The sequence below is a fragment of the Parasteatoda tepidariorum genome, chromosome 9, assembly GCF_043381705.1.
Source record: "Parasteatoda tepidariorum isolate YZ-2023 chromosome 9, CAS_Ptep_4.0, whole genome shotgun sequence".
NCBI lineage: Eukaryota > Metazoa > Arthropoda > Arachnida > Araneae > Theridiidae > Parasteatoda > Parasteatoda tepidariorum.
This window is the reverse complement of record NC_092212.1, coordinates 22652555-22678841: the sequence shown is the minus strand read 5'-3', so window position 1 is coordinate 22678841 and position 26287 is coordinate 22652555. Positions and strand designations below refer to the sequence as shown.

The window sequence follows — 26287 nt, the reverse complement described above, 5'->3', positions numbered from 1 at the left end:
CTGGGCTGGTTTTTCAGCAGGACAATGCCAGACCACATACGGCACGTGTTGCTATGAACTGTCTGCAAGCTTGTCAAACTCTTCCTTGGCCTGCCAGATCACCAGATCTCTCTCCCATCGAGCATGTCTGGGATATGATGGGAAGGCGATTGCATCTGGCACGGAATGTTGATGACCTCGTTCGACAATTGGATCGAACTTGGCAGGAAATACCGCAAGAGACCATCGATCTATGCCACGCCGTGTGGCAGCTTGTATCCAGGCTAGAGGCAGGTCAACATCTTATTGAACTTGTTACTGTAACTCTGCAATAAATTATTCAATTATTCTGAAATTTTAATAATTTGCTATTCTGCACATTGTCTTCCTATCCACCAATTTTCGTTTCAGTCGGACAACTCCTTCTTGGTGCGTCGATTTTTTTGTTATAGAGTGTACTTTGAATGTCAAAATTTGCCGGAGTAAGTGAGAAATTAGAAAGTTTAATAAATAAGAAAAATTAACGGGGAAGAAAATTTAATGAACAATAAAGACATACACTACGAATGGGAGATGAATTTTAAGGCAAGACTTAGTGTTCACCCAGAGATGGGCAATGCACCAAATATTTTAGTGTCGTTACAAACTGATATTGATACAAGAAACACACAATAATCCTAATTTTTAGTTATGTTATTTTGTTATGTCAACTACTCCGGATTCGATATTTTTTTTTAAAAAAACAGTAAAGAACTACATACTGAAATTTGCTGATTTTCGATTAATTTTGGCTCTATACGGATTAACTGTAACAAAGTGGCGTCTCTCATAAGCCTTCGAATTTTTTTTTTGAAGTAGTGGTGAGTACAAACCCTGTAAATCGAATTTATTAAACCAAGAATCATTCTTTAAAAGACTACCACTCGAAAATATTTATCCTTTGTCCGAAGCAAGCTGGGATCTCTTAATTTACAGAAGGGAGAAAAGTTGATAAATTAAAAATTCCATCGTTTTGCAGCTTAATTTCCAGTAGTTGAATTATATCGAATAAAAAATTACAAATATTTTGTTAAAAAAAATGCAACATATTCAGCATGTTTCGAAATACGATCTCCTGAAAATAGGGTCTTGAAATACAGCCTGCTGGTCGCCGTTGGCGACCAATAAATTTGGAGTGACTGCTGTATATTTAGATTTTAATTCTTTAATTTAAATTGTCTAAATTTTTTCTCTCCATATTTTGATATTTACATTAAGAAATCGGCCCGAGAATTGAGTTCAAACGATATGTTTCTTCCTGTTCTTTCCCATGTTTTCAATAATCATCGGAGGAAAAAAAATCCTACTTTGCCTTCTCTTCGCACTGTTGCGTATTCCTCAAACATTTCTGATTCCACGTTTTGTAATCTTCCATTAATATTGTTTTTTAAATAGGAATTTTCAAAAACAATTACGTAGAAATCCACAGCAATAACTAACGTGATCGAAACTTGAAAAGTGATTGCTCATGTGCGCGATTTGAGATACAATAATAGTAGTAATAGTAATTTGCATAAAAACCTGTTTTTTTTTTTTATAAAAAAGAAAACAAGATTTTAAAAAATTATTTAGAAATTTATGAGTATAATTGCTGAAAAAGTTTTCCAACAAATGTGAGTTCAGGACGAAATCTGCACATCTTAGTAGTAATTCAGTAATAGTGATTTGCGTAGAAATCTGTTTTTTAATTTTTTTAAAACAAGATTTCATAAAATTAATTAAAAATTCATAAGTATAATTGCTAAAAAGTTACCAAAAAAAAAAGTGAGTTCACGACGAAATCTGCCCATCATAATAGTAATTCTGCAATAGTAATTTGCTTAAAAACCTGTCTTCTTATTTTAGGAAAAAAGCAAGATTTTTTAAAAAATTATTTAGAAATTCATGAGTTTCATTGCTGAAAAAATTTACAAGAAAATGTGAGTTCACGACGAAATCTGCCCTTCAAAATAGTAATTTGAGTAAAAACCTTTTTTTTTTAAATAAAAAAACAAGATTTTTTAAAAAATTATTTAGAAATTTATGAGTATAATTGCTGAAAAAGTTACCAAAAAAATTTGAGTTCACGAAGAAAACTTCCCAAATAAAGTGTTTGTTTAAAAAAGTTTATATTTAAATGCGTGATTCGAAATTCAAGTGTGTAATATCCTATTAAATCTATCGGGATTTCAAAATACCATGAAGAAATTTGTAACAGGTTCTGATAAATTTTTACAATGAGTAAAAGTTTGAAAATGTTACCAACCATCCCTCGAAAAAAAGTTTATAAATTTCAGTCAAATTAATCAAATTAATTTTAGCCTTTAAAATCAAACTAATTTTAGTCAATTTTCAATTAAATTTTTTTGTTTGTCAAATTTTGGTTAATAAGCTAATTAAATATCTTTTTATAAATCCATCTGAAGACCAAATATATTTTAACGCAGCATGACTAAAAAAGAATGAGCTTATAAAGTGATAATGATGGCTTTTATACTACAGTGTTGTTAAATAGGAATTTAACATTTATTGTAATAACACTTTCGAATAATAATATCGCAGCTCTGCACAAGAACTCACAAATCTTTTCTCATACATTTTAAAGACATCCTAGTTTCAGTTTGTAAACAGAACAACATCGAATGTAGTGTCTGAGGAGAGCTTATCATTCGGCCTACAATCATCTCTTATTGGACAATGAAACGATAAAGGAGCCAATCATCAGATGAAGGAATGAGAGTCTTGGAATTCCGCTAAAGACGATGTGAATAAGTGTAAGGCTGATAAGCCGAAGACGTAATAGAAAAACTTTTCTTTTATTGTGGCATCAGTCTGATTTCATCTTTACCGCGAGCTTTGAAACAGGACTTTTCCAGTTGGTTGTTGAACTTGATGAGGCTAGGGGGCTTCGGCCCCTAAGCTAATTTTTTGGAGTGTACTCCTTGAGAGTATCATTTTTGTGAGCATGGATGTATCTGTTAATGCATGTGCTCGTTAAAAATAACCATGCACTATAATCCTTTTACATCTGAGATTATACTTTTTAATTCTTTGCTTTCTTAGCAATTTATTTATATTGTAGCCAGGAGGAACATACTCCGGCAATTTATTTTGTGACTTAGTTAAATGATGAGTATTTTTATGTTTAAGTAATTATGATAGTTCAAAGATAGCCAAGACAGTAAAAATGTTTTTGTAAGGATACTTTTGTTTCAATTGTCCTTGATGTTTTCTGTTCTAATTAATTGTTTGATTTTAGATTATTCTAAATTTCTTTTTTTGACTCTAGAGAATTGAGCTTTCCACACGTTTCTCACAACCCTACGATCTTAATTTAATTTCCAGCACGTGTTACCATTTTGTCGATCACTATGAATGATTATTATAACATAATGTTTAAGAGTAGATTTTAATTGCAGCATTATACTTGTAATATATTGATTCCACATGAGATTTGAATTTATCTTTTATTCTCAATTTTTACACGTGCTGATTTCTGATTAATTTATACGGCCAGTTAGTTTTGATCTGATATTCTTAATATTTAAATTTAATCATCCAGTTTACTGAGATGAATGTTTAATATATTAAATAATGTTAATAAGTGTGTATGGTAACGAAACCAGGTCGATTATAAATAGTATTTTAATGATGCAATATAATACATGAGAATAAGAAAGAAAACTCTAGAACATAATAAAATCCAAAATTGCCAAGTTCTAGCTTTTTTTTAAATAAAGCTTTTGATACCACAAAATTTCGATTTTCGATTATCCTTTTCATTTGAAACATTAGTTACACACGAAATATTCTGTAACCACCCATAATGCATTGCTTTTGAATTCTGTTTGAAAATAATGTTCAGAAGTCACAAATAAATATATTTCGAGTCGCAAATAAATACTTCAGACAGGGAGAAACAAAATCGATTTAAAATTTGCCAAATTGCAATTCAGTTTGATTGACCAGTTTCCAACAATCAGACAGGTTTTGATATTATCAGTCCCGCAATCGGCTTGTTGGCTTTTGAGAGCGATTTTTTTTTTAATTCCTCTTTGAAATATTAATTTGGAATGTCTAATTTATATACTTTTTTAAGTAATTTTTGAGAAGGTTTCTAAATATATTTTTTTTCAATTATTGAAAATGCCTTATATCATGCTTAAAATATTGAACAGAATATTTTCGTTCAAGAGATTTAAAATATTGTTTTTCTGAACTTAGTATAAAGTCAAAGGATATGTGAATGATTTAGATATTTGTTTTATTAAAAAAAGTAGTGTACGAATATGAAATTGAAATAGACTAATTTTTAAATGTTTGTAAACTGTGTGGTGTATTTAATACTTTTAACAATCTTTTCATTTTAAGGTTTGAGACTATTATTGAAATATCTAATCAAGAAACTAAACACAGATAGAAATATCTTTATCAATGAAATACTATTTAAATGATAAAATTTTTTTTTAAATGGTGTTATACTATCTTTCAATTAGAAATTTTAAAATTTGTTTTAAAAGATGTTGATATTTTATTTTTTAGTGTAAAAGTAATACTTTTTGTAAAAGTAACACTAATATTTTATTTTTAGGTTTATAATTTTCAGTAAAAGGAATATTAATATTAACTTTTGGAAAAATGTATTTTTATATTAGTTAAATTTTCTAATTTTGATTCGAATGTGAAATATATTGATAGAATGTTATACACCAAAAAGCTTTCGATTTATAAAATATTTTGAAAATTTTATTTCAATTATGAAATTTAACTGAACTTTCCTTTAAATAGAATAAAATGTTTCAGGAAAAATACGAAGACTTACTATCAGTTTACATGCCATAAAAAAGTTATATACTGCACTAAAAATTTATATAAATGGCAGAAAGTCGAAAATTTATTTATCTCGATGTTCTTAAAGCGTTGCTAACTCAAGTTAAATGTTTTAATTGTCTTCTTTTAATCAAATACGGACAAAAAAACTAAACTTTTCGCCCTGGAATTCGAGTATTTGCTGTTACCCATGAAGAGATTATATTAAAAGAGGGTATTTAATTGGTTTTAAACCAGAAATCTAAAACACAGAATGTTCAGCAGAAATTAAAAACTCTTACGGTAACAGTTGAGCTAAAAAAAAAAAGAAATATGTGAAGCATATTTTTATATTTTTTTGCTGGCAATCTTAGTATTTAAAAAAAAACCCAGAAAAAAGCAGTGTGTATGCAAAAAAAAAAAANAAAAAAAAAAAAAAAAGGAAGAAGACATATATGAAGCATATTTTATATTTTTTTCCTGGCGATCTTAGTATTTAAAAACAAAAAAACAGAAAAAAGCAGTGTGTATGCAAAGAAAAAAGAAGGAAGAAGACTTATCTGAAGCATATTTTACTTTTTTCCCTGACAATCTCAGTATTTAAAAAAAAGAAAAAAAAAAAGCAGTGTATATGAAAAAAATAAATTTAAATGTGTATATGCACAATTTATGAAACGTTAACTTATTTCCTTTTTATGCTGTATTTAATCCTTAATAGCTCTCAAAAATTGCTGAAAATATTTCTTTTACTTAAAAATAACTTTCTCTAAATTTGTTGTGAGTGCATGACAAAATAATCCTCCCGTTAATAAGAAATTGTTCGAATTCACGCCTGGATCTTTATTTGCAGCAGTATTGCGATTTCTGTCGTAGAAATGTACCTTTGTGATAATTTCAAAGATTTTACCCGATTGAAAACTTCATTCACTTCAAAAATATAAAAATCTGAAATGACCGTCGACATGTTTCAAGCGTTTCAAATTCGGCACCCATTTTCTAGACAGCCGGACGTGAATGTAGACAAAAATAATTTCAAATAAAGAAAGAAAAATGCAAAGTTGATAATGAAAAATGGATAAAAATAAAGGGGAGAAATAACTAGAAAAACCACAGAAGTTGAGAGAGAAAAAAAGATGAAAAAAAAATAAAGGGGAGAAATAACTAGAAAAACCACAGAAGTTGAGAGAGAAAAAAGATGGAAAAAAAATCAGAACAAGAAAAATCACAGTGGCAGAGAGGCAAAACAGTGTGAAATGCATTTCCACGCTTTATGGAGAGGTGGTGAGGAGCTAACGTCATTAACAAGGTAATCAGCATTCAAATGAATAAAGCAGGATTCCAGAGCATCGAAATGACCTGATGTGACTGCATGGAGATAATTTTATCTTTGTCGAATTTAAATATATCCGAGATTAAAACAATATGAAGTAATTGAAGATTTCACGAATTCTTGAAAGCTGACATACCCATCGTGTTCATTATGTCTAACTTTTAAAGCGCTGTTTAGTTTGGCCGATGTAGCCAATGTCGCTCTGAAAAGGAATGTGGTAAATGCACCAAAGATTATCAAAGCTAATAGCATCCTTAAGTGACTTAAATTTGATTCTGTTAACAGGCTAAAAAACTACTTTAATAAAAAAAGTAGAGAGGTTTTGTTAATGACTTTAAAGCCAAAACGGGAGAGATTATTTATATTAAAAAATTGTTAGGACAAAAACAAACGAAATCAACTTGTTACATTTACTTTTTATATAATTTTAAATCCTTAAGATATCTAAAAAAAGCTGAAAATATTTGTTTTCCTTTGCAGTGACTGTCTCTAAATTGATCGGGAACACGAAAGAAGATGATGTACGTGTTAGTAAGAGATCATTTGAATGTAAGCCTGGATCCTTTATTTGCAACAGTACAAAGATTTGTATCGCCCAAATGTTCATCTGTGATGATTTCAAGGACTGTGAAGATGGGTCCGATGAATGGAATTGCAGTATGTATTTGTGTCCTTAATATATTTTATAGTATATTTATGTTTTACGTGACCATTATTATAACGCATTCAAATAGCCTATATGCACAAAAATGTGAGGATGGATCCGATGAATGGAATTGCAGTATGTATTTGTGTCCTTAATATATTTAATAGTATATTTATGTTTTACGTGACCATTATTATAACGCATTCAAATAGCCTATATGCACAAAAATGTGAAGATGGGTCTGATGAATAGAATTGCAGTATGCATTTATCTCTTCAATATATTTGTTTCCTTAATAGTATATTTATGATTTATATGACCATTATTATAACACATTCAAATAGCTTATATGCGCAAAAATATGTTTATATCAATAGAAGAAATTGATTAAATGTCTTTTATTTTCTTTGTCTGGTTCAGATCTAAAATTCTGCTGAATAAATTTTGTAAATTTTTTTTTTGAGTTCACATGAGGTTGGTTCAAATGAGGCAATTGAATACCCTAATAGATCCCCTATACAACATACTTTAGATTTTTATATGAGTTTTGCAACTCTCAGAGAAAAAACCTTTGAAGCTTTGAAAATCGTTTAGTTCCATCCAAAAATTTCATGGCACATAAAATTTCGCTTTACAAAGTTAGAGAGTTTAGTAGTTATTCTTTACAAATCGAATAAATTGCACAGGTATTCCAATTTCAAGTTGTATTTTTATTCGTAAATGACTTAAATCATAAAGGTAAACGTTTTAAAAATTCCTAAAATAGCGAAATTCAAGAAGATTATCATTTTAAAATTCTCTATAGGCAGACAACAACTTCATTATAGGGCTTATAGGTTTATAATTTTAACATTCTGAAACATTCTGATAAAGAATTTCGTATGAGGGAGAAGTTCACTGTATAAAGTCTTTATTTCAGAGCGATTCTTGTAAATTCATTTTCTTTGACTCTCTTATAAAAAAAAATAATGCAATGGATCAGAGGTCTCCAGCCCTATCTGCAGACCGATACCAGTCCATAAATCAAATGGTACCAGACCACCCAAGGACTATTTATTTATTTCCATTTTATTTACTGTGATTTATTTATTTCGGGTTCGCACGATTTTCCATGAGGTTAACCGGGATCTGAGAATGTCACCTATAGGCTAACCATTACCGCATATGCAATTGTATTTCATTTTGAAAGTATGCTTAAATACAATTAAATTAAAATCATAAAATCAAAACAATCTAAAATATAAACGATCAACGTTACTCCAACCTTCTCAGCGGGCCGCGGTAAAATTATCTAACGTTTACCAATTCGTAGTGATAAAATGGTTGGGGAGCACTGAGATCGATGTCAAAACAATTTTATTTATTACTCCTAAAATGCAACTTTCGAGCATTATTTGCTTATAACAGATCTGTTAACAACAAAATTTCCCGCTCATTCCCTCAGTAGTTTAAACACACTGTTCTTCGAGATGAGATAGTATTTAGCGTGCTTGCGAATAGGTCAGCAAATTTTAAAATGAACATTAAGATTTTTTATTAAAATTTAAAAGTATTTTTTATGATAAAATTTTTCTAAAGATGAAAAGTGTTAATTTAGAAATAGAGCATAGAAGCTTATTTCTACTCCTACATTTTCTAAATACTGGTTGTCATAATTTAAGGAAAAATTACTAACACAGAAATAACTCTCTTAAAAATAAGCCAATCGCTATGAAATTCAAACATGTTGTCAAGTAAGAGTTGCTAAGAAACTTCAACATGTAAATTAGTGTTGCCACTATAGACTGACGTCACCTGCAATGAGCAAAAACTCTGCTTGATCGCAAGTTTGCGAATTTCCTTATGTTTCTGAAATTGGAAATTTATTATAGTCCATTTGTAACAATGACCTCAAGGCATTATTTGCCCAAAGAACTGCGATGGAGGTCTAGTGGGAGACTAGATGCAGAACAAAGTCAACAGTGGCCAGAACTGCGAGTTCGTCTGTGGTTCATAGACTTTGGCAACAATTTCTAACCGCAAGTTCGGCATCCAAAAGGTTAAAGGCTCAGCTAAGGTCGTCCAAAGCCAACACCGACTACCGATATGTATAGGGATTTTTCCGAAGAAATAGAACAGCATCTTTGAGTCACTTTAGATCCTTTTCTAGTGCGCAAGATTGATGCCAACGTCTACTGTATGTGTAAAGGCTTAATGAACGTGGTTTGTTTACTAGGCAATCAGTCATTTACATGTCATTCTCCTCAAGCCATAGAAGGGAATATTTGAGGTAGGTGCAACAACACGTCCACTGGACGGCAGACAATTGGAGAGCTGTTCTCTTCAGAGATGAATCCGAAATTAGCCTCCAAAGCGATGGCAGGTGTTTGATTTGGAGGAAACCTGGAACCTGATATTGTCCACCAAGAGTCCGTGAAGGGAGTGCTTGTGTGAGGAAAGATATCTCGTAGAGTAAACACACAGACCTGCATGTCTTTCCACGTAGAACCATAAATGCTCACTTGTATAGAGATGACAACCTTGATTCTTATGCGTGCCCTTTTGCTGGTGCAATAGGTGAAGTTTTCGTGCTACAGGACGATAACTCAAAGCCTAACAAGGTTCGCATAGTTAATGATTATTTTTAGCAGCAAACAATTCCATTCATTGAGTGGTCATCTCGATCACCGGACTTGAATCTAATCGAGCATGTTTGGCATGCTTTAAGAAGACTTGTAGCTGCTTTCTTCAAGAAAATCATAGCAAAAATGTGTGCGTTGAATCAAATTTTTTTTGGAAAAAGAAATCGGGTCAAATGCCTTTTTTTTAACGGTTTTAAAGAAGTTAAATCAACATAATTAGATAAATGCCTCAAACTATATAGTTCCAAATACATTTCGGAAATTAATTGGAAAAGACATTATATAATAGCCATTATATAGTAGTAGTTCTCGCGCAGGCGTTGTGAACCTCAACTAGCGTTAACGTTAAAGTAAGAAGGAACAGTAACAGTTTGCAAAATTTCGCTATTTGAGAGATAGGAGTAAACATAACGCTTTGCTGAATTACTCTATTAAAAAGATTTTGCGTAGGGTTATGAATTACCTTAGCACTAACGTTACCACCGTTTGAACTTCACAGAGCATGTGTAAAGTTTTCTCTACAAATCAATGACCCTAAGGTATAGAAAATGAAGCTAGCGTTGCGGTCAACGTAAAAAAAAAACGCTATTCAAAAGTTCTGCCTTATCTCCTCTGCTAGACGTTAAGACTATTTGAATTTGAGGAGGCCTTTTGACTGCTTACGTTCAGACTTATTCAGTCAAAAAACATGATTTGATGCAATTGGTCTTCAATATTTTATACAAAATGCTAACAATTTAAAACGAAAGGTTTAGAAGTTGATTATTTAGTGTACTTAAGTTAAAAACTTAAGGTAAATTCCATTTAAGTTCCAAGAATGAATATATATATATATATATATATATATATATATACTATTTATGATCAATTTTTAAATTTATCCAGTATAATATTACCTTGCGCACATCCATTTCGGGCCCATCCTTGGTAACTAACAAATCAAATCTCAGAATAACAAATCACTTCAGCAGTGCAGTAAGAACGACACTTTAAAACCCTCTTGTTACACTCAATTTGCGCTTTTGTTTTCATCTTTTGTTTTCATATTTTGTAATCTGGCAATCTTTCTGCGAAAACATTTTTAAATCATTCTTGAAAAATATCCGTCCATGTAAGTTGTTATGATTTTGCTACTCGCTTTATAGTCCCCCCTTTTTAATGTTTTTTCTTTTTATTTTATTTTATTATCTGTTTTTACATGTTATTTTTACTTTTTATGATCTATTTTTATGTAGTTATTTTATAAAAAAATTTTTTGAGTGCTCCTCACACTATTGTATTAATATATTTTGCTTTGGCTTTATTGATACAATATCAGAAAGCACTCTGTTTTGTGGATATAACTTATTTTGTGGTGTGGGCTGAAGAAAAGATTATACCTTTTTTTTCCGGTTTTTTAAAATAAAATTTCATTCTTTTTTATTTTTATTTTTTACATATATATATATAAACAGTTGTTTGTTATTTTTTTACTTATTATTCCCCCCCTTTTTTTCATATGTTTATAATTTTTCTTTGTTTCATTCTTCATTTAGAACATATATATATATATACACTATATACTAGCTGACCCGCCAAACGTTGTTCTGCCATATGAATTATTTCTTCTAGAGTATGGAAATATATCTCATTTATTGTAAGTGCGTGCGTATGTGGTATATGAGTGGAGGAGGCATGGAGCGCTGTGAACGATGACGGAATGTGAAAATTACAACACACCAAATAAATTTTTTTTAAAATTTATTGTAACTTTTTTTATAAATTATATATACAACGAATTCTGAAAATATTAGTCAACAATATTAATCTCTTAGTGCAATGGAGTGTACAATATTTTTTATCATTCCATCTTTAGCTAACACATATAAACTGGATGGTTTGCCCACTCGAGAGCCACATATAATTGTCCGTGTGAAAAACATGGTGTGCTCAAATCAAAGCGACAAACAGACATTGTTTGGTCTTGAAATTTACTAATAGTCATTGCAAATGCCAATCTAACGGGGAACTGAATGAGTTTAAATTGAATTGGCGCATCTGTGGGTATAATAGGGATTCGTGGAAGTAATATACTTTCACCCATTTAAAATAATGACTTCGATAACGTTGTTCATGAATTTTTTAACGACTAATCTTGGGCCGTTGGACAGCCGTGTTGGGTTCAAATTACAAAGCAAAATAACCGGAGATCCAACTTTCCGCTGGCGGGGATAGTTGATCAAGTGTTAATTGATCAACTATCGACCGGGGATAAAAAATATAAAATGCTATTAAAAATTAGGGGTTGGTGGTAGGAGATTGAAAATTAACGACTGGATGTATTTTTAAATGCCACACCATAAAAAAAACAACAACAAAAATTTGTTCAAAAAATGAAAAAAAAAAAAGTTATAAACCTATTCTCAGACCTACTGAATAAACATATAAAATTTCATCAAAATCGGTCAAGCAGTTTCGGAGGAGTATAAACACTAAAACTGCGATATGAGATTTATATATATATATATATATATATATATATATAAGATATAATCTTTTCATCAGTCCACACGCTTATATCCTCAAAAAAGAGTGCTTTCTGATATTGTATCAAAGCTAAATATATTAATACAATAGTGTGAGGAGCACTCAAGAAAATTTTTACGAAAATTACAGCAAATAAAATAGAACACAATAAGTAAAAATAGCACGTAAAACAGAAAATAAAATAAAATAAAAATAAAAAACAGAATAAAACAAAAACTATAAGGCGAGTAGCGAATTCAAATGTGTACTTACATGAACGGGAAATTTTTCAAGAATGGTTTAAAAAATATTTTCGTCATAAGATTGCCAGATTGCATAATATGAAAGCAAAAGAGCAAATTGAGCGTAATTAGAGGATATTTGTTTTAAAGTGCCGTTCTTTCTGCATTGCTGAAGTGCGTTTGATTTGTTAGTTACCAAGGATGGGCCGAAATGGTTGTGCCCAAGGTAATATTATACTGGATAATTTAAAGAAGTTGACCATAAATAATTTTAGAAAATAAATATTTATTTAAGAAAAAAATATAAAGTAGAAAAGAGAAACATGAATTGCCTGTTATGCACATAATTTTAGCCACGGATTTGCCCGAAATGGATTTGCACATGGAAAAATTATATAAATTGACAAAGTAAAATTTTTTTAGTTGATAATTTTATCACGGATTTGCCCGAAATGGATTTGCACATGGAAAAATTGTTTAAATTAATAAAGAAATTTGTAGTAAATAATTTTAACCACGGATTAGCCCGAAATGGATTTGCACATGGAAAAATTATACAAATTAACAAAGAAATTATTTAGTAAATAATTTTGGCAACGGATTTACCCGAAATGGATTTACACGTGGGAAAATTATATAAATTAACGTAGAAAATTTTTAGTAAATATACCCACAAAAATATACAATTAAGTCAATGATTTTATATAGAATTTTATTACTTTAGTTGGTTATCCATTGTTTTTTATCAAATTTTGAAAGAGTTTATCGATTTTTTTTTTGGATAAGTAAATATTACTACATATTCTTTTAATTCTATTCATTTCATTAAAAGTGGTATTTAAATAGATGTTCCTAGAAACATTAGAATTCCAAGTAATTAGTTTATTTATATTAAAATTAAAATCATTTCTTTTATCGTATAAATCAACAAAGCAGATATTTTAATCTTTTATAATACCCAAATCCAAAAAATTGAAATTTAAATTATCATCATGATTACGAAGCAAGATTAATTCCTCGGGGTAAATATCATTTAATAAAATGGTATAATTTTGAAAATTAAACACAATTAAGTCATCAATATATCTAAAAACAAATTTAATACTAAGAGTATAATTTTTTTTCATAATAATGCAAAAATAGGTTAGCTAAGAGAGATGAATAATTAGATCATTCTGGTATTCCATCAATTTGAAGAGAAATATCCTTTCGATTGTAAAGATAATTATTAAAAAGACAAAAATTTATCAGAATTTCCCAATGGTCAAAATTGTAACAAAGGATACTTTTAAAATCATAGTAATAATTCAAAAGGACATCTTTTAGTTTAGAAAGGGGAATGCTATTGAAAAGATCCTGGAAATCAAAAGTCGCAATAGAATTAATTTTATTAGGTTTAATGAATTCTGAAATCGGTTGAGTTTTAGTGATAATCCAAGAGAAACCTTCTTTAGAAATATTGTTAATAATTTTATTTAAGTAGTTAGAGAAAATGGTGCCAGGTTCAGTTAGATAAGTATTAGATCCACGAGTGATAGTTCCAAATTTTACAGGAATTTTTTGAAATTTAGACTGGTAATTGCATACCTGCCAACTTTTATGTCTTTGGCGTAAAATTTTATTTTTATATTTAAAGTGGTAGTAAATAGATACTATATTTTCCTTTATAAACTTAATTTTTAAATGACTTTGATCACCACTATTCTTAAAAAGATTAAGCATATATGTTAATAAGCGTTACTATAATGGTTGTCTGCTGATAGTATTTCAAATACAACGTATTTTTGTGCATATAATTGAAATTTTAATTCCATTTTATTACCACTGGGAAAAATTATAATGGAAGGGATTAAAAGTTGGCAGGTATGTAATTGAGTAAGGAAATTGTATTTTACTAATTTTAATTTTTAATCTTTTATATGAAGCTAAATTTTTTTTAATGACAATATTATTATTGAAATTACTAAGTTTAAAATTTTTACTACTTTTTAATTCCGTATTTAAAAGTTCAGCATTAGAATTTTTTTACAGAAGATTGCACAATTATTGTTAGCTTTGTCTATGGGAGTAATTACAAAATTTTTTTGAAGTTGCTTAATTGATTGAACAATATTAGAAAAATTTGTTGGATTGTTACTCTTATTTAAATTATCCTTATTATTGAAAACAAAGTTCTTAAAGAGTGGGCTGATGAAAGGATTATATCTTTTATTTTTCGGATTTTTAAAAAAAACTTTATCCCTTTTTTTTCTCCAGTTGTTTGCTATTTTCTTTATTATTATTTTTCTTCCTCCCCTTTTTTTCATATGTCTGAAATTTTTCTTTGTTTTATCTTCATTTTGAATTTATCTAATGAGTTCTGTTTACCTGCAGCTTATGCGCAATAAATGAAACTTATTGTTTTTCTTAATTTTCTTCGTGCTTTTTTGTATTTATTTATTTTGTTATATATATATATATATATATATGTGTGTGTAAATNTATTGATGAAATTTGGTATATACAAATTTAATTTCGTAAACTTCTGCAGGTAAAACTCAGACGAAAATATTGATATTATTGTGTCTGTCAGACTTGAAGATTATTTGATTTCAAAGAATTTTTTTTTGTGGAACTTCCTGTTTTTCACTATCCCGTATATTTTAAAAAAAAGGGATTGACAAGATGAATGAACTTCTTTCACATAAATATAAATATGAATATTTTTTTCCAGAATATATTATTTCGCATTTTGAGATGCAAATAAATATAACTATACGAAATAGCATTTTCGAAATATATATATATTTTTCAATGTCAGAAATGACAATTTTTATTACATAATATATTGAATGTTACTGAATGAGTTTTTTGCTATTCAGATTTATATTTGCATAAGTGTAAAAAACTTTTCTTTCTAATACTGAAATTTGAGAAGTAATGTTGTCAATCCATGATTAAACGTTTTGTTTTGTATTCTTGTGTAATATAAATATTTTGCATTTAATTGATTCTTGTGAACGTAATCATTAATTAAAACAACTTAACAACTAAAAATAAACAGGTGTGTTTAGCTGTTCTTTATGTTTGGTTGTTATTAAATATACTAAAAAACTGGCAATAAATTCGTAAAGTTTTCATTGCTGGACATAATTTTCATGTGAGTTGTTAATGTAGTTTAACAGAAATTAGAGAGATTTCATTAAACAGAATAGCTTTTTCGTTCAGGACATTTAAAAAAAAAAGAGTATGATATGGTTAAGATAATACACTGCATCAATTTACTCTACAGTCTATTTCAAGTATATTATGAGCTAAGAGTTAAAAAAAAAAATCAATATTAAAAAGGAAAATTATGAATTCATTTATTTATGAAATTCATTGCAGCTCAATCACTCCTGACAAAAAATATTAAATAATGTTTATTTTTCTTTTAATTACAAAAAACTACAGGGTAAAACTAGGAAATTTTCTGCTAGCTAGTGACCAGTTATAGCATTTTTAACAGTGTCCGCTTTTTAAAACATGGGGTTATTTTTTCAAAAAATTTAAAACTTTAAACTGCTAAAAAAACTATTGATGTCATTAAAGACATTTATTCTGAAATATTTCTCAAAATATGGAGAACAACACGAGGTTCCTTTCTAACACGAAAGAAAATTTTAAAAAATAAACACGAAATAAAGTAATTTTCAAAGTATTATAAAACATTCATAAAAATTCCATATTGAAAAAGTGTAAAACACCCGTTCAAATTTTTACAGTTTCAATAAAATTCATCTCTAAATTGATAAAAATTCCAGACACTTGGAAATTTTTTAACTTCAAATGATTTTTGTATAAGATACATTTTTATGAAATTTCGAAAAAAGAGTTTTAGTACATGTAAAAACGAATTATGAAAATTTATAAATGAAACATAATGAGTATACACTGTTAAAATTTTCATTCTAAAATTATGGTAAAATAACTGGCAGTTGTCTGTCCATCCGATTAACCGTAAAGTTTACGGTAAAGAACATTATTTTCCTTTATGGTTTTGAAACCATTTACTAATGGTTATAAAACCATGAATACAAAACTATACGGTTTTTAACCATTTATAACTTGCTTTTTTCAAAAACTTAAAAAAAATAATTATTTAACTAGACATAGGAGCTCGGCTTTTCCTAAGGTGATGGGCATTGGAGAGTACCGGATACTGGAAATTCTTCATGTGTTGATAGGAATGGAGGAAATATTGAGGTGTCAACACTAGGACTCAAACTCCAGTACCGCAGCTCATGAGATTGACAGATATGCCCGCTCGGCTATGACCTGTACGCAGTTGCAAAGAACTAAAGTAGCTTCATTTGATGGTTCTAGTTGGTGCGAAAAAATTCTGGTTGTTTAACCGTATTAGGTGAAAACAGTTATTAAACCGTTTTTTCTCAAACTTAGCAGTTTGATTACCATTTTATTTATGGTCATTTGACTGTTTTGATTAAATATGGTAAAATGACCATTCAATAAATTGTTATTTAACCATTTTTTCCGAGAAATTTCCAACAGTGTAAATGTAATTATGAAAATGTTGCTTTAATAAAGTTATAGACGTTAAGGTATGATTCAAAATGTGGAAACAATCAGTTTATGTAATTGATGTTTCAGAATAAAAGTCAATATTTGAGATAAATTGATTGATTAGTTCCTGAGATTTAAAAAAAAAAGAGATATTATTTTAAGAAAAGAAATTAAAAAAAAGCAATTTGAAAAATCAGTTAAAGAAGAACACGAGGAATGTATGGTTTGCTGCTTATGAAATGAATTATTTCTTGTCCCAAATTTCAAAAGTAATTACAAAGTTCATCAACGTTAGTTAGAAAAGCAATGTTTTCAAAACAATCACTATTTCTGACTATAAAACGGATAAAATTAACTGAAGCCTTTGAAAATATTGCAGTGAAAATGCAACAGATAAAATTGTTCCGAAGTCTTGCAATTATTAATGCCATCTGGTGAAAAATTTTAAAATTCAGTGAAAATAAGAACTGATTCCCTAAAAAGAACGCAGCAAGCATTCTGCTTATTCTGTGCATTTTAACTGATTATAGTATTTTAATTGACTTAAAGCATTTTTGAGACAACCGGCATTACCACTTAAAGTTTACGTCTCTAATAATGAGATTACTCTATAATATTTAAAAAGTAAAGAAATAACTTTTCTAAATGTATTTGTTCTAGCTGTTTATTTGAACGTACTTTCGTTCAATTTTTGTTATTTTGAAATATAATTTTTTATATCTGTGTATGTAACTTAATTTTTTACATTTTTGTCTCCAAATTTTTATAGTATTATTGTTTTTTTTTTTTTAATAAAAAAGTGATATTTACCTTCAGAGAAGCATTTAATTGTTTTTATTTTAGCTGATGAAAATAAAGATAAATATTTCAACTCGTTGTTCGTAAAAAGACCAGATGAAGATAGAGATAAAAATGAGTTAAAAGAATGCAGTGAGTACCTTAATGATTCATGATTATTAAATTTTATTTTATTGCAAGTTTACTCTAGCAAAAAAAGTATATATATAGAAATAAAAAAGTATATATATAATATTTTTATAGAAAATCTTTGAAAAAAAAGGAAAGAGTATGAATGTACTTGAAAATTATATCGAAGAATATTCTAGTTGAAAAACGTAATTTTATTTTTTAATATAAATTTTTTTCGCTTTTTTTAAAAAAAAATTTATTCTTTATTTATTTTCTTTATTTTCGCTGATATGTATAGATAAAGATGAAAAGTGTTTTCTAGAGTGAAATCAGGTTCTAAGTACTTTTGGCAAAAAACAGTTGACAGCAACCTTAGATAGCCTTACTTCTGGTTGATATTAACACATTGTTGACGGGTAACGAATTAACTCGTCTTATAATGCCCAAGTATTGTTGATCGATGACGAATTAACTCGTCATAGGTCAGCTACGTTGGGCATGAAATCAATATTTAATTTTTTTTACTTTACTTCCATATTATAAAGTAATAGCTGGTGACTTGACATTGCTTCTGGGTAAGATTGTCGGTCAACAAAGTGTTAAGCTGTCAAGAGTGGGAACGCTAAGATGCAAACAGTTGATGAGTGTTACGAATTAAAAAAAATTTCAAATTGAAAAAAATGAACAACAAATAAAGATAATACTTTATAATAAATATTAACTTTATAAAATTATTATAAAAATGTATAATTTATTATAAAGTTAATTGTGTTAATAAATCTATTACAATTTTGTTATATTAAATTTATTCATACATAAATTTTGCTGTTTCTACTCCTTAAAAGTATGGTAAAAAATTGAAAATTTAAAAAAAATGAAGAAAAAAATGTGTCAATTAGCCTAAGTCACTCTTTCTATACTAAAATGTGTTTTTTTTTTTTTTTTAAACAATGCATATTAAAGTCATATGAAATCCACTAAATTAATATTTCTTTGCAGAACTTAGCTATCCTGTCCCGTTTTGCCAATGTTCATGGAAAAGCCTCTTTTGTGAAAATCGTGGTCTCCATTCAATACCGGAAAACCTTCCAACAGATATTAAAGAATTGTAAGCTTTGAATTTTTTTCAAGTATTCAAGTATCTAGTAATAATTTAAAAATGGAAAAAAAGTTTTTACTTATTGATGAAATTTGGTAAAATACTATTAAATAAACACTTTTGAAGAAAATAAATTGTTTTTTTGTTGAATTCTTACTGTTCCATATATTGTAAAAATTTCCGGATCAAATTACGTTAAAAAGTACTCACACTATTAGTGAAACATGCGTAGCATTTATTTATTTACGGTGATTCAGTGGTTTCAAGGCAAGCACTGGTACCTTGAGTACTCGTGCTTTTTTCGGTAATTTGATCGAATTTGAACGTCTTTTTACACTAATTTAACGTATTGTATTAATAATAGATTTAGAGTTTTTTCATAAAATGCCTATATTTTCTCTTTCCTTTTTTTGACTTTTTAAAGTTAATTATTACGCAAACTGGTATAAATTGTTTATTTTAATCAATTTATTTAAACAAAAAATAAGAATCATATAGGATAACGTAATCCAAATATATATATATATATATATATAAAAACTCATGTTTGTGAACTCATGCATATATATATGTATAAACTCATGCATGTTGTAGCCACCACCCGCCCCAATAAGTGCTGCTACACGACGTGGCATGGAGTCAAGCAAATTTTGAATGTCTGTCTGAGGAAGAGCATTTCATACAGTTTGTATGCGTACCCAAAGTTCGTCTGTAGAAGGAACAGGACGAGGATCACGAGCGAGACGCCGACCAACGAAAACACACACTTGTTCAATCGGCGACATATCCGTGGAATACGCAGGCCAAGGAAGAAGCTGTACCTGCCGCGATGCAAGGAAGGATTGAACAGTCCTAGCAATATGAGGGCGGGCATTGTCCTGTTGAAATACAGCGCCTGGCAAGGCTTGAAGGAAAGAGACAGCTTGGGGCTGTAGAACTTCACTGATGTCCCGATTGCTGTTCAGATTACCCACAATTCGTAGCAATTGAGATTGTCCATGATATGCTATGGCACCACAGACCATAACTCCGGGTGTTCGTCCACTGTGACGTTCGTTAACGCACTCCGAAAGGTGGCATTCACCGGCATAGCGTCTGACACGAATGCGGCCTTCATGGTACCACAAATTAAAGAGGGATTCGTCAAAAACACGACACGCTGCCAATCAGCACGCCACTCCCTATGCTGGTTGGCCCATTGCAGCCGCAGGCGGCGATGGTTTAACGTGAGGGGAATCCTGTATAAAGGAGTCCTTGCGCGCAGTCCACGCTGCAGCAGACGTCTACGAATTGATGAAGCACACAATGAAACACCTGTAGCTATTGGCCACTGTGCTGCCAGTTGTCTAGAGGGAGCCGTACGGTCCGTCAGCGCCATGCGGACCAGGTGTCCATCGTCGTGAGCTGACGTGACATTTCGGAGTCCACTCCCGGATTTCGAGTTGTCTGACACTCGCTCGTCCACTGCTTCCAAACACGCATCACTGTGCTCCTGTCACGCTGCAGACGAGCGGCTACTGCGCAATAAGATAATCCAGCTTCCCAAAGGCCGATGATTCTCCCCCGTTCAAACTCCCTAAGTTGTTGAAAACTCGCTCTCTTTCGTCGAAGAGGCATAAGTAACGACTAAGCTAACGTTTACCACAAGCAGATAACCAGTGATTACCATACACGCCTCGCTACAGCCGTCTATTTATTCGGATCCATCACCCGTTCAGAGGGCGCTGCTCAGCATACGCATGAGCTACGGATCTGAAATTCTAATCATTTGCATATCATGCTCTACTTTACATTTCCTGAAAATTTCAGCTCACTCGCGTAAGTCCTTCATGGTGATGCAATTTTCACAAACGTGAGTTTACATATGTGTGCATTAGTGTATTGAATATCGGGAAGTGACTCTTAACTTTAAAATTTATCAATGTAATGAATACCGGTCAATTAATTGATAAATATTCAATAATTAATCCAATTTTCATAATTTGGTGGTGATTATTAATAATCATAATGAATGAGCAAAATCTGCTGCTTTATCACAGTTCTCGAGACATATTTGCCAGTAATGTTCATTTTGTTCAATTCCGCAAAATGACGATATTACGAATTGATTTGACGCTCAGATATTGTTTTACCGTGTTATAATTACTAGTTTAGAGTATTTTGTTAAGTTTTGTAAAGTGACAATATCTTATGAATCAATATTACCCTCGAACTCTGTGTTACGAATAACGCAAAACATGCACTACATAAAAAATATGGTTTTTCTCCCTATGAAAATTAAAGGGACAAAATTTAAAATTTTTTAAAGTATATTTTCATTTATTCATTAATTTAAATACGCATAACTGCATTATTTATATGTTTTAATTTAATTTATTTCTAAATAATTAAGTTTTATATCGTCCGAAACATCAGAAATCAAATTCCGTGGAGTATCAAAACTGTTCAAAATGCATGTTTTATATACTTTCTTCCTTCTGAATAACATCTTTCAACGAAATAAATGAAAATATTTCTTTCGCAAATTCTCTCATATCTGACATTATTCGGTGTGAAAATTAATTTAATAATGCCTCACAATCAGTTTATGATTCCTTACTCTCCACCAAATATTTCTTTCTATTTATTGAAGCAACTAATTAGTTTCTTGAAGATAACAAAAGAAAATTTCAAGTATAATTGAAAATAGTTTAGGCTGTCATTTAAAATAATTCATTCCCATTTATTTCCTAGATTGTTTTAATAAACTTATTTGGTAATCATTAATATTATTCGGGGAATTTTCCAAACATCAATTTTTTATATACAGATTTTTAATCAATAATTGGGGATAAATATTTAATAGTTATGTTTAAATGATTATAAAAATATTGAATTTGAATTTATATAAATTGAAAACTTTAAATAAAATTATAAATGGGGACTAATCACCGAGTGTAGAAAAAATAATTGGTGATTTGAAAAATCAATTTATGAAAAACGAAAAGCAGTAGAATGAAATATAAGGTATGCTCTGTTCTGCTGAGAAAATCAGATGGTTCGCCTCTCACCAAATTTTGGAATTACTTTTAAAGATTGTCAACAGATGGCACTGATAAGACAGCCAAGAAAAGTGTTTTGAAAATACTCGGCATTTCCAACAACTGTAACTCTTTTTTAAAATTTTTAATACGCGAGGATGATAAAATAGGATACCTGCAAGAGACGTAGCGCAGGTATCTCAATTCTGATTGGTTGTTAAAACGCGGTATTTGTTTACGCTAGTAACCATTCTATTTCGAGTAAACCAAGCCCGCCAAGTATAAAATCTCTTAAGTGATAGTTGTTGTTAATTTACGTCGCACTAGAGCTGCACAATGGGCTATTGGCGACGGTCTGGGAAACATCCCGGAGGATGATCCGAAGACATGCCATCACAATTTTGATCCTCTGCGGAGGGGATGGCACCCTCGCTTCAGTAGCCCGACAACCTGCGCGCGAACTTAAGTGATACATACTTAAGTGATAGATTCTCTCACAATGATTCTTTCTCAAATGTTTCATAAACATAAAAATTAATTATAATTCATAAAAATTAGCATAAAGACAGGCACGATGCCATGTAGAACATAAACAAACTATTTATGCATAAAAGTTGCCAGGTACACAAAACAAAATTCTATCATGGTTAACATGCATTATTAACATTCTAACTAATGATGATAACTTTAACACGCTTTCAACTTTCAATTTAATTCAACTTCAGCACGCCATTTTGCTTATAAACGATAAGCTGGCGATGACGTTATAGATCACATGTGTAGGTATCCGTAGTTTTCTTCTTGAAGTGCAAGTACCCAATTGATAGATAGTTTCGCAAAGATATGAATTTGAATAGTATTTAGTACAGTAAAAAACAGCGTGTTATGGTATTTTAAATCTATAGTGCCATCTGTTGGTGAATATAGTAACTAATAAGTGTAGAAAAGTTTTAGTTTGTAAAGCAAAACGCAGCAAATGGTAAAATTTTTTCTCCTTTGCTTTTTTTAGTTGATTTTTTTTAAATGGTCGATATTTTTTTGGAACAATAAGTATTTTAAGAAATTATTTTTAAAAAATATTATCTTTGATCGTTAAAACAAATGTATCAAAAAAAGTGTATTATTTTAGTACTTTAATACTTACTTTAAAAGTTCATTTCAGGGAGTATTTATCTTTTAAATGATCTCAGTCTTTTGCCAGTACATTTACATACTTTTAACATTTTAGGGATTTGTCTGGAAACTTTTTGCCACTTATAAAACACTCCAATTTCACTAGACTTTCTTTCCTTCAAACTCTGTAAGTATTTTTTCAATTTTATCCTTTTTATATCGGTTAGAAAAAAATAACAGTTAAAAGAAACATCAGTAAAATTATTTATTCCAATATTTGAATCAGCTTAAATATAAATACTCTAAGCTTTTAAGAATAGAATAAATATTTTCAAGAACTTAGCACGATTTTCAATTTCTGAGACCTTTAGATGTTAATATTTTTCTTTGAAGCAACTTACTAAAACTTTCTTTTTGCTGTCTTAAAATTTTTAAAATCATTCGGTGTTCAATTTAAAAAAAAAAAATAAATTCGCCTGATAATTGAAAATAAAATTTTTTGATTTCGTTTTATCATAAAAAGTTTAGTTTTTAAGTAACTTTAACAGTTTCTCGTTCCTTTTTTGAAATTTTTATGAAAAGTGCAGTAAAAAATACCATTTTTACAACAACGCTCTGATAGAAAGTTTTAAAATTGACTTGTTGATTTTTTTCTTCAGAATAGTACATGCAATTACTGCATCTTAAAAATGGACTAAAAGTTAAACTTTAAATTAAAATAACAATAAATTATGTCATTTTAAATTTATAACTATAAATTATTGAAATTATATAAATAATTCGAAAACCTTTCGCTTCTTTAAATAAAAACTGTTCAAACAAAAAATAGTTATACACATATAAAATAATTTCGGTATATCTTTATGACTGTTTTCAGAGATTTTGTTGACCGATTTTTTTCTCTATTTATGTGCTATTGTCATAATTGTTGAGATTCTACAACAGTTATTTATGATTGTTAAGTCAAAATTGGTCTTTTTTTATGCTACCTCTTTTTACGCTAAATCTAAAAATGGCGCAAGAGGTTGATATGAAGAAAAGAAAAAATTCAGCGAAAATTAGAAACGTTTGTGATTAAATTTTTTAACGTACAAAATTTTACTTCAACGCTGCATTATTTGGGTTCATAAAAAATTGCAAGAAATGAGAATTATTCATTGATTTTATTAACTTTCCTCTGTGTAAAAAATCTCGCCAAATTGGCGTTATTTTTTGAAAAAAAATTAAAATCTTTTTAATTATTTAAGTTATTTGACGTCTCTAAAAGCCAAATAACGCTTTCCGATAAAGTGGCATTTATAGTTTATAAACTATAACTTCACCCCAAGCATGCAAACAGTAATTCTTTTAAATTCATTTTCTTTGGCTCAAAAGCTTCGAAAAACATTGTAAAAAGGATATTAGTAGTAATGTAAGTTATATTGGTGACACAGGTTTAAATTGAAACTTATTATTATTTATAGATTCATATCGTGTTCGTTCAATATTAAATAACATTTAGGTTATGTATTGAATAGTATGAAGGTTATGTATTGAACAGCATACTGGGAAAATGGCCTCAATGGTTTGCTGGTACAGACGAACATTTTTATTGAAATTCTTGAAGACAGAATATCATTGATATAGCGTCTTCCTCCATCACGATGCGGGCTGCTAAGGGCATGAAACAAGACTCAAAAAAATAATGACCAAATAAAATAGTCTTACGACGTTAAATCCCATTGTTTGAGATCATGTAAACAAAATATTCCATGAAAATATTCCAAAATATTCCATTCTCAAGCTTGCTCGACAACGCGTTGTTGTTCACGTGATGCTCCATTTTTAACAGCTGCCAGCTGTTTAATTGGGTATAATATAAAAAAAACACAACTACTTCCACTTAGTAGGAATAACATTTACCATGACGTAATGCTGAATTCTATGCCACTATCCACATAAATCAATTATAATTCAAAAATCGAATATCAATTACTTTTCTTTATAATGCAATAAAATCTGGCGAGCAGCTATTTNAATAAAATAGTCTTACGACGTTAAATCCCATTGTTTGAGATCATGTAAACAAAATATTCCATGATCAGAGAACTCAAACTTGCTCGACAACGCGTTGTTGTTCACGTGATGCTCCATTTTTAACAGCTGCCAGCTGTTCAATTATCTTTTTTTTTAATTATCAACGTTTGATTGCACATTTGGCAGAAAATCCAAATCTCATATGAAATTCGGAACGCGATTTATAAAATAATAATATTAACCACTAACTAAAATCTATACATATCATAAAATAAAGAGTGTGTTTGTTTGTGTGTGTGTCTGTAAACCGGATTGCCGGTAAACGGTAGACTCTAAGAATACGAAATTCAACATGAGGCTCAATGAATACAATTGCCAACTTTTTATGAAGCCTGATTTTTGATTGTTAATCACATTTTTCATTTCGGAGGCATTTAGGAAATGGTATTTTCTTATTGGCTTAGCGAAAGCCATTATTTCAAAATAAGCCATTAAATGATGGAATATTTTAAGGATAACACCAGTGGAGTTTGTTAGCTTATAGCTCTAATCAAAAAAGTTGTTCATTGCGCGTTCTGCAATACTTGATTATTTTTTATTCGTTATGCCAGGTTATTTAAAATATCAACATGATCGGGCTAGCATAAGCAAGAAGACTACGTCACCTGATTGATATTTTTAAGGTTATCGGAAATCACGTGTTTATTTTGTTTAGAGTTATGCTTTTAAAACGGATTTTTTTTTTAAAAACTAAATTGTTTAAAATCAACGGTAATTGAAATTAAAAGAAAGTTTTTAACTGAAAAGCCAAATTAATTGAAAAATAGCACTAGTTATTTGAAGAGAAAGAAATAAAACACCCATATTATGGTGGTACTTATTCCTCTTGGCCCAGAACAAGGCTAGACCAAGTCCAGGAGACCGTTCACCGACAGAAAATCAAACACCATCTGCGGATCATCCAAAATAAAATTTTTCTCCTGTCCCATACAGGACAGCAAATGATCAGGTGAAGCCTGGTGAGCATTACATTTTAGGCATACAGGGAACGTCTTTTGACCCTGAACAAATGTTAGTCCGCGGGTATGACCAGTGATTAGTCTTGTGATAGCTGTCTGTAGTTTCCTATCACCTTTTAGCTCCAGGGCAGCCCCAGGACTATTTTGTTGATACCATTCACGACTAGGTGGAATCCTCCAAGTCCTATTATTGTCGGCCTTTACTTTTGCATAGATTTCATTGTATGTTAGAAGGCCACTACTATCTATGGGATCATTGGAGCCCTCCTTGGCCAGTTCATCGGCCAGATCATTAAAGTGAAGGTTCACGTGGGAGGGGATCCACTGAAGATGTATATCATTGTGATAAGAGTAAGTCATCAAATTGTCGATGATATTTAGGCCAATTCTGTCACTGATGTTTTGCCAATTACTCAGGT

The 26287-nt window shown here is 30.0% G+C and overlaps 1 protein-coding gene across 1 annotated transcript in view; it reads left to right on the top strand.

The window, feature by feature from the left end:
* LOC122270567 (asporin-like) overlaps window positions 1–24428 on the top strand; it is a 31992-nt gene extending 7564 nt beyond the window's left edge. Inside the window, exons 2-6 of the mRNA XM_043048378.2 lie at window positions 6617–6793; window positions 17536–17622; window positions 18601–18709; window positions 22949–23020; window positions 24374–24428. Of these exons, the coding sequence (XP_042904312.2) occupies window positions 6617–6793; window positions 17536–17622; window positions 18601–18709; window positions 22949–23020; window positions 24374–24428 (500 nt within the window). The remainder of the gene's footprint in view (window positions 1–6616; window positions 6794–17535; window positions 17623–18600; window positions 18710–22948; window positions 23021–24373) is intronic.
* The last annotated feature ends 1859 nt before the right edge of the window (window positions 24429–26287 follow it).